The sequence below is a fragment of the Electrophorus electricus genome, chromosome 9 (assembly GCF_013358815.1).
Source record: "Electrophorus electricus isolate fEleEle1 chromosome 9, fEleEle1.pri, whole genome shotgun sequence".
Lineage (NCBI taxonomy): Eukaryota > Metazoa > Chordata > Actinopteri > Gymnotiformes > Gymnotidae > Electrophorus > Electrophorus electricus.
Window position 1 is genome coordinate 15042357 of NC_049543.1, and position 12500 is coordinate 15054856.

Below are 12500 nucleotides of genomic sequence, written 5' to 3' on the forward strand. Positions count from 1 at the left end.
AGCATGAATGTGCGCGCACACACACACGCACACACACACATTGCTCACTACCTCTATCACCCGAATCATACCTGTTCAACTTCACGCTCTCTCTCTCTCTCTCTCTCTCTCTCTCTCTCTCTCTCTCTCTCTCTCTCTCTCTCTCTCTCTCTCGCTCTGTCTCTCTGTCTCTCTCCCACTGCAGCCCATTACTCTGTTATTGGAATCAGTGGCTGCTAAGGACTTGTCGTGTCTCGTGGCTGGTTACTGTAAACTGCTGGTAGATCCCCAAATCTGTGTGTTCCCCTGGACACCCCAGTCTAAGAGCCACCGCATATCAGCAGAGGAAGGTACATTATGCTGAATAGATTAACCACATATTAAATACACTGGATTCTATGCTAGTACTTCTCCCAAGGGATCCAGGCAAAGTATACGTATATTCCCATTAAGTGAAAATGTAATACTGCTGGCTGATACTATGGACTATGATACTATGGATGGTAATTGCTTCATTTAAGATATGTACTAAAAGTGAATATTATAGAAAATATTTATTGTTAAACAGTAGTTGTATAATGAAGTGCTGGTTTGTTTATGTATGTACTGTATAGGTTATGTATCACGATGCGGCAGCGATTCCGAAGACTCTGACACAGATGTGAATGCCCTGCTCTCTCGGGATTCTGGTGCTACCCAGACTAATCAACAGGTGGCAGCAGTCAGTTTAGCAGCTGTAGGGCAGGTAGAAAAAAATGCCAAGGAAGAAAATGAACTGGAGAAAGCCAAGAATGAAAAAATAGGGCAGAATGAAACAGCTGATGCAGAGAAAGTAACTCTAGAGGAACTGACTGAGTTCTTGCATGCAAGTGAAGGAGAGACGTACGTAAAAACCGATGAAGAAAAAGACAACGTGGAAAAGGAGGATGAAGAAAAACAGGAGAAGGAGGTGGAGCCACCATGCGTAATCACCATGGACGACCAATCATCCGAGGCGTCAGACTCATGCCATACAGAATCCCGTTTCCTAACGAGCATGTCCAGTGACTCCATTGATGCCTTGGAGGAGGATGACTATCTGACCTTCAGCCACCCAAGCCAGCTGCACGTAGGAAGTCACTGCTTTCAGTCGGATTCTTCCCTGTCGTTGCCAAGTCCAGGAGAGCCATACTGTCAGGATGCCGATTTTCATGGTGAGCTGAGTTCTACTGATTTCCAAGGAAACGACGACCTATTCGAATGTTTTGCTGCCCTGTCCAGCATTGCGGAGTATCTGCCCAGTCCCCCTCAAGCCAGTGAGGATGAGGATTGTGAAAAGGAGGTAGGTGAGGATGAAGAACAAAGAGCGGAGGTGTTTGAGGAAGCTTCTGGAAGTGACCCACCGCTTCAAGGAGATTATGTGTTTACATTTGAGCAAGGCGACGCCCGATGCTACTACAACATCTGCGCCAACGTGACACCTGACAGTGCTCACAGCCTCCCCAGAACACAATTGTCTCCCAGCACTCAGGACAAAAAGGGTGAATCTGGAAGAGAGGAAGCCAAGGACACCAGGTCCATTCTAATCCTGCAGCCTCCACCAGGTTTTGGAGATAGTAGCTCAGATGATGAGTTTTTTGATGCCCAGGACAGATTCACAACTCCTGAGGAGCCTTCGTCAACAGCCAATATGACAGGTTTGGACACATTATTTTCTCTAAACTACTTATGATATTTTTGTTTATAAGATCAACCTTGAGCTAATTATATACACTGTCTGCATTCTGTATTGCTGTATGACACCGGCTAAAAGTGTTTATGTAGAGTTAATGTAGAGTGAGGTTAGAGATGGTTTTTTGGTAACTCTCCCCTTTCCAGACAATTCTACAGAATCAAGCAGCATAAAGAACCAACAGAACCTAAGTGACATCAGGATTGGTCTGGGAGAGAAGACAGACGAGAAGGAAGGCGAACTACAGGACCAGATGGAAAACAAACTTTCTAGGCTCCACAATAGATGCAGAAAACGTCGTTCCTTCATGGAAACAGATTACACCTCATTAGTATCGTTCCCAGAAAAAGATCAAACAAAAGATTGCAACCGAGTCCCCAATCATGGCTTGGGATGCCACAGCCATGTTGAGAGTCTGATCTCATGTTTTGAGGGTGGTTTATCAGATCAAGGCTCTTGTCCCACAGTCTCATCCCTAACCAGTACTGAAGGGGAGCCTGTACAGCTGGAGTCCAAACCAATTACACCACCCAAACCGAGTGGACCTGGAACCCACCATCTCCTGGATAGTACGGCTAGTCAGCGAAAACAGCAGGTTATCTTGATGGAACCAGATTCCATGGAGTTTAAATCCGTCAATGAACTAATGTCCACTGCCTCGACTGCTATTGTAGCAGTCTGCACCCATTCCGAGGTTAAAGCCATAGAAAGCAACATCTGCAGTCCTGATGCAGAAGAAGGTGCAGTGGGTGGGCTGTTTAAAGAGTCGCTTACTGGTCACTTGTTCTTTGCCACATCTAAGCAAGAGGAGTGTGATATCACTTCACCAGTAAAGACTAATGACCAACAATGTCTCACAGAAGATCTCTCCCGGGATTCTTCAGATGACCAAAAAAGTTGCTCACTCCAGCAACCAACACAAGTACCTCAGTCTAACGTTCAAGTTGCGACCATATGCTACACTTCAAACCCCAACACACAAAAGTATGATAGGGGTAAAGGAAGTCTGGAAATTGGCTCTGGAAAAGTCCCAGCAGAACCAAGACTGAGAAGCAGGATCCAGAGCTTGTCTGCTGCAGTTGAGAGGACTTCACCTTTTTTACCTCAAAGGCACCTGTTTTCTCAGAGGGAACCTCTTATCCACACAAAAACACCAGTATCCAATAACACTACCAAATCTAGCATAGCATCCATCCAAGAACTGTCCTATGGTGTCCCATCTGTGGAGCCTGTCCAGGCGTACCTACTTACACCATATTCATCAGGCATCCTTGGCCGCCTGTCGGCTTCAACACTGCGGGGAAAGATCCAGAAATTACCCTTCTATCTGTCATGCTCCCAGGAAGTGCTAACTGGTAATGTTAGCGTTGGTGGTAATACTACAACAGCAAAGAGGTTGTCTGAGACGCAACCAAATATAAACAAATTTGAGGTTGCAAAAGAAGCAACAGAGGATGTGACAACAACTGACTTGACCTCTGAGGTTCTTGATAGTATAATATCCGAGAAGGTCACAGAGGTGACTGAAGAGGTCAGAGGAATAAGCCAAGCTAATCCTCAATTGCAGGAAGGGCAGAAGGAAAAAAGGGAACCCCAAGAACCTTCTCAACCACCAAAGTCTCCTTCATTCTTGAAACCAGTTTCTTCCATCAAGATCAACCCCTCATCAAAACTTGTTACTACAAAAAACCTCAATGGACTGTGGGGTGTGGTGACGTCACACGAGATTGCTGAATTGCAAGGAGAAAGCAGCCCCGTTCAGAGCTCTGGCTATGTGGCTATTTTCACAAACTCTGAATCCAAGCCTACGTGTACCCAGCCTCATGGCCTACCTAGCCCATGTACTCATGAGAAGACTAAATTTACCTGCAGTTCAGCCCTTGCCATGGGGTGTGAGACGGTTCTGGAGGGTGCTCACACACCCATGGAGGTCTGTGGATGCCAAGCAGTATACACTAATTGCTTCAGTGGTGCCCTGAACAGTGACAGCTTTGACGATGAGCTGACTGTCTATGAATTTTCCTGCAGGACACAGCAAAGTGAGAACGTCCATGCGGCGTTAATGACATCTGCCCCTCATTCATCACTGTCTGGTTCCCCTTCCTTTTCCCCATCCTCCCCCCTTCCCTGCTTCCCTGGAATGGTACTTCCATCATCCTCATCTGTGGACCTAGGCCCACCTCTGTCGCCCCTTGACGGCCCGGACTGCTTCATCTCATACCCTCACGAGGATGCTATCGTCGCGTTATTGGCCCGGCGTTACCCATTACCACCCATGGGCTTCCTGGAGCTGCAGAGAGATGTTGATACACTGTTAACAGTCCTGACTGCTGCCACGAAGGACCAAGATGGCATGCAGGAGCACCCCAGAGAAACATGTGCAGAACACTTTTCAGAAAACAAGCACAGGCTGCATGTGGAGGCACGGGGGCTCTTAGCTGGCTGCCAGCAGGTGGTGAGGATCGGACAGACCCCGACTGAGACACTGCAAACGTTATCCGAGAGCTTTAACTCGCTGGTGCAGTTGACCAGCGTGTGTCTGAGTTTCTCCAGTTGTCAGAGGTGCCAACAGCGGCACGTCCATGCCCTGGCAGGGCTCGCAGGTGTGGCACAGTCTTATCGGGAGTTTGCACAGGCAGCCGAGCATGTGGGCACTGCCACAGGGAAGAGGACTTGCCAAGATCTCAGTGTTAAGCTCCTGGCCCGCAAGTGCACCACACTCACAACTTCAGTCTTTTGCCTCACACAGCTCTTCCGCACACTCACTGCCCTCTGACCTCTGACCTCTGACCTATACCTAATGGAACTCTAACTAGGAGTGTTTCTTATGGACATCTGAGCCTAAGGCAACAACTCCTCATATATGTATGGAATACTGCCAAATCTGAACTAGGAGATTGTACAAGTAAACTAATTAAGCTATTATATGGAGGTTAATGGACTTTTGCCAGGGTAACCTAACAAGAGCATCCAAAGAGGCATACACACACACACACACACACACACACACACACACACAATATATGGGTGTTGGAGACAAAAAAAATAATGTCAGGCTTGTTGCTTGCAAATGCACTAACTCACAGGCAAAAAAAGACATACTGAGAAACTGACAATCACTACAATGAAAACTTATTGTGCTGTTTCTTTGTAAATATTTAAAGGTGCCACAGAATACATTTATTCCGTATTTTAAATTGTCTGCATAGAAGGTATGTGACTTTAGAAGGGCTGGGTGAAAAATACCTGGATGCAGTTTAACATGTCCGTTTATGACCCTATGATTTGCCCTTAGAATGAAACATGTTATCTCCATTTTTTTGGTGGGATAATGGGTCATTTTTTTGGTGGGATAATGGGTCATTTGATGACCTCTCTGACTGGACGGTTTACAGTGAGACAGCGTGATGGCTCATACAGAACCAACATGCCAAAATATATTGCTACAACTGTTGAACCACAGACCATTTACGCAACCAAACATATATGTTTGAGTCTACATTGGAGGAGGAAACAGATATTGGGCCAGTTTCTTAGAGATTGGAAATGAATGCTTCAGAGGTGAGGTCTCGATGTTGTAGAGGACAGTTGCATTCCCTGGGATCCTGCGCCAAGAGCATGTTTGGCAGCCTACGTCATTTGTATGCAGGAGCTGATATGATGTACTCTGAAAAACAATCACGCTAAACAAGTCATACTCTGGTTCTCAAACAAAACTGATTTGAATAGATTGACTAGATGTCTTGTCAAATAACAATCATCTCCACTGAAGTGGCGAAGATGCTAATGTTAGCTAGAAGGCATGAGTTAGCTATGGAGTGGATATCTCTAAGCAACCAATCTCGTTAGCTTCTGAGTTGTGTCTTGTTGATGAAATCTAAATTAGAAATTTACCACACAAAGGGATTGACAAAAATACATCTTATATTGGCTATTTATATTACAGCACAGGATGTTTCTTTGAATGGGACACAGGCAGAAAAACCTCAGTGTAAATAATTTTAATTATTCGAGTTAAATAACAAATCTAAATATAAGTCATCACTCTCTTTAATTAATTTTGATAGCTATCTGCTACTTGCTTTTGATCTCAGCAACAATATAAAGTAAATTAAAGTTGTTAGCTCACTATAAAACTTTGTGTAAGATGATCTGGCTTTAACTACCAACATGTGGATTAAAATCACAAAGCACACAGCTACTTACAGGCTGTGATGCCAATAAAGTGTTGACGTTTTGGCTGTGCATTTGAACATGTTTTGACATTTCGGCTTGCAGGTCCATGCCTGGGCTTGAATGTGGGCCGGGCTATGTATGTAAATGTATGTAAATATTGGGTGCGTACATGTTAGAACTGGCACAGTTTAACACCCTCTTTTGTTTATGTGGGAACTTGCATTTTAAGGAGGAATAAGTTCACTGTATGTCAGTTCCATATACAGAACTCTTCTTATTCAATTATGCCGAATTAAATTAAGTTTTCCATTCCATGGCACCTTTAAATATCTATTTGAATGTATTGAAATATTTTGTTACACATTAGGTATGAAAATAATGTATTTTTCTTGCCTGAGAATGCATAGGTGGACATTCTGTTATGGGCCGTAGAGGTATTATATATTAAGAACATTTAGTTTCTCTTTTGTTTAATTTTGTGTCTTTTTTTTATCATACAGACATGCAGAGACACAGGAATATTTCTTTGTCTCACTTCCCCTGTGTAACGGCTTGAGAAGAATACTTTGTGTAACATTAATTATTCCCTCTCCTGTCTGTACTGAGCACAATTATCAAACGGCTCAAAATTATAAAATACAGGGGATAAAATTGTGTCTACAGACCCCTGTTAAAATGGCATGTTTTTGTGGAATTTTTTTTTAACTATATCAGTATTTTTAACCTTTATTGTGAAACTGTAGACCCATCTTGCCTACCTATGCACACCCTTTCATAATTGGCAATGTGGCAGTGTTCAGAATCAACCAATCACATTCAAATGCATGTTAAATACTAACTAATATACACCTGCCAACAATTAAAGTTCAGCTGCTACTAGAGGAGGTCCCTAATATCCTCCTGGGAACGTACAACTGGAAAGGCCATGGGCTACAAAGAGTTGTTAAATTATTAGAAAATGTCATTCAGGTTTACAAAAATATTAAGCCATTGTATATACCATGGAATATAGTAAAGACAACAATCAGTGACTTTACTAAGAACAGTATTTCCCTTTAAAATGGATGAGACTGCGAAGAGGCATACAGCAGTGTTGAAAGAATTACAGTAATCACTGGCCATTATTGGTTACTCCACATGCAACAACAATCTCCTGAATTCTCCTAAATACATCTGGACTACATTGTAGTGTGCAAGATGGAAGCCTTTTTTGTAACACAAAAAAAAGACATCCAAGCTTGGGTAAAGTTTGCCAAAAAAAAAAAAAAGTATCCAATGACCGAAAACCACATGGAACAATTTTATGGTCTGATGAGAACCTCTGGGGCATAATTTCTAAAAATGTTTGGTGAAAATAAATACAGTCCCATGGTGAGACATGGTGTTGGCATCATGCAACACTGTTCCCATGGCAATGTGTGGAGGTGGCAGCATCATGCTTTGGTGCTGCTTTCCTTCAGCTGGATCTGCGTTTTTAATCAGGGTGAAGGGGCTCCTGAACAGCTCCAAATACCAGCTAATTTTAATACAAAACCTTAAAATGAAGAGGTGTTTCACCTTTCAGTATGGCAATGACCTAAAGCATGCCTCAGAATCATAGAAGTAATGAAGGTACTTCAACTGTATGTTTAGCGATTGCACCTGTTAAACAGGTTGATGTACTTTTTAACATATCTTTCCCTAAAATGGTTCTTAATGTTTCACTTTATTGGTTGCAGTTTCACCATAAAGGTACAAAAGCTTTAGACCTTTTATGTTGGTTTCATTTTGTACTTCACAAAAAGCTGACATTTAAACAGGGGGGTGTATGGACTTTTTAATACCCACTGTAGATTCTGACTGTAGTGGCTTTCTGTTGTAGGGGCCAGTAACTATACTATGCATATTTTGGGAAGGTATACAAAAGGTGTGAAATAACTCTACTGTATGTCAAAATTACCCGTTTTATAGTACTTTTGTCAGCTGCTTTTTCTGTGACTCGAATTTCCAGAGGCCGTGCTGTAGACCTTGTGTTTATGGATGGCCTTTTTTTCATTTGATTTTAGTACATTTTTTTGTTTGAATTTCAATTCTCTAGAAAGCAACTGGCAGTTTTATTTATATGAATATAGCATTTTGGGTCTAATTGCAACCCCAGTTATCTGTTCTGCTATTCTTTTAGACTCAGCTTTGTACTGTGAACATTACATCCACTCAGTATTTTCTTTGCTGTGAAGTTCAGAGTACATGTTTCTCTTTTGAACGGTCAATACTTACTTTTTTTTAAACAGCGGTTTGAACTTCAGCATTGATTACCTGTGTCTGAAAGCCTGTCACGACAGATAAATAATACACCAGGAGTCGGTGGACACCACAGTTTTCCATTTGTCCAGTTCACATAATTTCTTCTTTACTGGCCTTGATCAGTATTTACAAGAACTCCTGGAGGAAGGAGCCTTTCCCATCATCACATTCGTACTGCCATAGCAGCATAACGTTATCCTTCACTTACGGGGTGTGATTGTGGTTGTATAGACATTCCTGGAGGCTGACATGCAGTATCCCAGTAAGGCACCCTGCAAACCCTACATGCACTGGACTTTACCACACACAGCCAGGTCTGCAGAAGCACATGGAGAGATTAGAGCATGACCTGACTGGGAGGCATGGATCAGTCAGTGAAGAAGCGAATCAAACGAATGTATAGATGGTGAAATGCAATGTCTTGCTTTGTAATGCAGTATTCCGCCTATTAAAAGGAAACTTGAAGGGCAGGGGTGTTTCGTAGGATGTTATGCATTACACAGCCACTGCATTGTGCCACGAGCATTGCATTCAACTGCTATCACAGCTGATAACATTTACTGTCACCTTCCTGAATCCAGCTGCTTAGCTGCACAGTCATGCTCTCTGACCTGCATGCAACACTGATAGTTTGCCTGAGACACAATGAAAACAAAGCAGTATTCAGTATTGGCTCCAGAGAGATCCATGGGGACAGTGAGCAGCCATGAATCACCTACCTAGAGTCTCTAAAGAGCAAACAGGGCCTGTTTTGTGCTCCTTTAGTCTTAAGATATAAACATTTCTCTAGAAATAGGGACACAGATATCCAGAACTAGCTGTGCCACAATGATTCAGAGGTTTGAGGTTACCCACCCTGTACATTTCTCAAAAGCTTTTCTGTGTTGTTTTCAATGTCACTGTTTAATAATGACTCAAAATGGGTTCACAGTGTATGGGGAGGATGTGCGTGTTTGGAAGGCCTTTATACCGGAGCTCCCTCCACACAGATATAAGCACAGACAATAAAGAAATCTGTCCCGCTCCTACTTATTGTGGAGTCTGTATGAAATTGGTCCCTGTTAGGGTTGCCTTCAGTGTTTGCCAGAAAACCTAGAGTGTCATACTGAAATTGCCTCTATTTGTCAGGTGATTTGAAAGTGGGTTTTTTTTGGTTTGTTTTTTGAGTATGGTTTGGCCCTTTTTTAATCAAAATTTTAACTGAGCATATGGAGCAGGTACCTGAAAGTGGATCGCCCAGGAGTGAGCTTTAGCCATGAGGTATTCTTTTCATTTTTCATCCAGTCATTATTGAAAATGAGTGTTTCAGCTTCTTTTTGACTGGCCTGTCAGATTCAGTAGATACAATCTCATCTTCATCTCACCCCCACCTCAGTGGTTGTTCCTGGAGAAAAACGTTACCATTAAATAGCTGATTCACCATAATTGGCTATTGGTTCATTGCCGCTTTACCCAATTCCACTAGTCCCCCAAGTATGTCTTGATCTCAGTCCACAAGGAGCCTCAGGCAGCTAAGTGGCTGACTGCGTGATGTAAAAAAAAAAAAACCCCAAAAAACAGAAACGGTAAAAGAAACTGATCTAGCCTATTGAATGGAGAGCGAGTACATTTCTTCTGGTTCTGACTAATAAATGGAAGCACAATCCCAGGAAAGCTGGGACAGGTGGCAACCCTAATCTGGGTAGTAAATTGTGGACTTCTGGTAATGGAAGTTAGAAGCTGTATATAACAAACATTTTAGTTAGTCCGAGACGTTTCTCGAATTAAGAAACAATATTCAGACGTTATTCTTATTTTTTCTACCCAAAGAATTTACAGTACTAACTAGCCTCACCTCCTAAGTTACAAACAGGTCGTCCTAATATAATAACTCTTGGCGCATGAGTATCGTCGTCACGTTTTCTCAGTACAACTCGCGACAAAATCCTGCGTGACGCTGCAGGCAGCTCGCGCGTTGGTCACGCTGAAGCGCTACATCGTGGTTGTGTTTCTGTAGCGCTACTGAATTCGCTGCTGCTTGCACTGTACTTTTTTTAAAATAAAAATAAAAATACGATAACATGGATAAAGGCGTGGAAACCACCGGAGATGTCGGTTTGGACAGCGCCATCAAACAGTGGTTAGAGTTTGACAAGGTAAGGTAGGATGTTCTAGCTAGCTAACACTCGCCCTGTAACATCAGCGAAGCTAGCTAGCTAAGCTAGTTAACTAGCTGTGTACCTGGGCTTAGCCAGCTGCTGTTCTTTGACAGTTTTGACAAAAATACGCTACATGCTTCCACAAACCACGTAGACAGATGGGAAAAAGCTATTTACGTGTATGAGCAAGGATAAACACTTCTGATTATCGCGAGCTAACCTACATCTTTACACAGATTCTGGAGTTGCCGGAAACCTTCTCGGTTTGAAATGCGTATGTACTTCTTTGGAGTACTTAGCTAAGCTACATGACGACCAAAACATAGAAGATCGTCTGTCTTTTTTACCCTACTTTTTAAATGCGGAAATAAAATAGTTGCGCCTGAATGAGATCTTCCTATTGCAGTAATCAGACTGACGTGCTTCGCTAACGTTACCACCCGGTGCTTGGACACGTGAAACTCATTCATTGGTTGTAAGCGGTAACGAAAGGCTCCTGATTTAACCAAAAGTGAAAACGGCAGTCTGGTCACATCGGTTTGTAATGAGTTGATGAAGGAACAGAATTTAGTCAGCGGAAATGTTTTCTGTGCCTAGTTGTGTTTTGTGTGACCTAGGCAGACTTGGCTAGAATAGATATAGAAGTGTCAGCGCGCGCGTGTGAGAGTGAAATTAAGCCAATTAGGCTTCCAATTCTGCTAATTCTATGGGTATGATGGGGGATCCCAGTCTTGCCCAATTCGTTAAAGTGGAGGCTTGATGAATGAATGGTTTATATTTCATTGTAGCAGGATCCCTCAGTCAGGGGATTAGATTGCAGCTTGGACCTTTACTATAATGTCAGTTATGGTTTTCATACCTAAACTAAGACCAAATTAAAATGACAATAATAATAATACCTAGATTGCACTCTGAGTAACTACTTATTCGACTCAAAGAACTAGCCTAGTATGTAAAACCCTCCCAGATATCTGTGGACCTTGATGAGAAGTGTTTGGTAGCTCTGTCTCCTGCCACATAGTGTGTCTTTTTAACAGAACCCCAAGACTGCCATGCTCGTCCGAGAGATGGTGAAGGAGGGAGCCGTCGAGCAGCTGCGGAAGTGTTTTGCTGCTCGGATGGAGTTCGGCACGGCAGGACTGAGAGCCGCCATGGGACCTGGAGTGTCCCGCATGAACGACCTGACCATCATCCAGACCACCCAGGTGAGAAAGTCCACCATACACACCATCATCCAGACCACACAGGGGAGAGAGACAGAGACTCCACAAGAGACACCTCCATCAAACATGTCCTACAATTTCATCATGTGATTTTACTAGCGAGGTCATGTTTGAACAGCACTTTTTGCAAACCCACAGGCTGCTGAATGATAGGCATGTGGTCAAAACTCTCTCTCTCTCTCTCTCTCTCTCTCTCTCTCTCTCTCTCTCTCTCAGGGTCTCTGTCGGTATCTGGAGCGCTGCTTTGCAGACCTGAAGGAGCGCGGTGTGGTGATCGGCTTTGACGCGCGTCAGCACACCGCCAGCGGGGGCAGCAGTGAGCACTTTGCAGCCCTGGCAGCTGCTGTCTTTGTTGGCCGTGGCGTCCCTGTTCACTTGTTCTCTGTGTTCACCCCAACACCCTATGTGGTGCGTAAACACGTTTGTGAAGTCCAGGCTCCACTGCCCTGTCTCTGTGATCAGTCTATAGGAGTTTCATTAAGGTGTGCTTGGGCTTCAATAAGTGTGATGTATGCTTCTGCATCCAGTCCTGGAGACTTACCATCGCTGACTGAACACACTCATCAACTCCGTTAAGGTCCTAATAATTAGTCTGATAATTAGCTGATGAGTAGACACAGGTTAGTATATGGCACACAGTGCTCACAAGAGGGATGTCTGACAAAAAGGGCCCCGGTGAGAGTGTCTGTTCACCAGTGATCAACTAGATCATCACCAGTTATGTACACACACACACACACACACATATGCATACAATTTTTTACCATTTTTTAATACACTCTGACTCTTTGCAAGTGGTCTGCCACTTGATCTTCTGATTCCAACTGGGTTTTTGACTCAGAATAGTGAACAACATAAACTAAATATTTTAAGACTAGAAGAATTGGAGTCTGCTAGGTCAATATGCTTCATAATTGATCTCTACAATTTTGAAAAAAACTTAATCCATTGTGGACAAAAGAGGATTATGGAACATTACTTCCATTCAAG

General features: G+C 43.1%; 2 protein-coding genes across 3 annotated transcripts in view; both read left to right on the plus strand.

Moving 5' to 3' along the window:
• The window catches only part of LOC113587671 (FERM and PDZ domain-containing protein 1), a 16600-nt gene extending 11923 nt beyond the window's left edge, over positions 1-4677 (plus strand). Inside the window, exons 14-16 of the mRNA XM_027026442.2 lie at positions 185-329; positions 594-1655; positions 1837-4677. Coding sequence (XP_026882243.2) covers positions 185-329; positions 594-1655; positions 1837-4466 — 3837 coding nt within the window. The 3' untranslated portion in view covers positions 4467-4677. The remainder of the gene's footprint in view (positions 1-184; positions 330-593; positions 1656-1836) is intronic.
• A 5422-nt stretch (positions 4678-10099) lies between these two features.
• pgm2 (phosphoglucomutase 2) overlaps positions 10100-12500 on the plus strand; it is a 10520-nt gene continuing 8119 nt past the window's right edge. For both annotated transcript variants that reach the window (XM_027026438.2, XM_027026436.2), the window contains exons 1-3: positions 10100-10284; positions 11325-11492; positions 11727-11918. In XM_027026438.2, the coding sequence (XP_026882239.2) occupies positions 10210-10284; positions 11325-11492; positions 11727-11918 (435 nt within the window). In that variant the 5' untranslated portion in view covers positions 10100-10209. The remainder of the gene's footprint in view (positions 10285-11324; positions 11493-11726; positions 11919-12500) is intronic.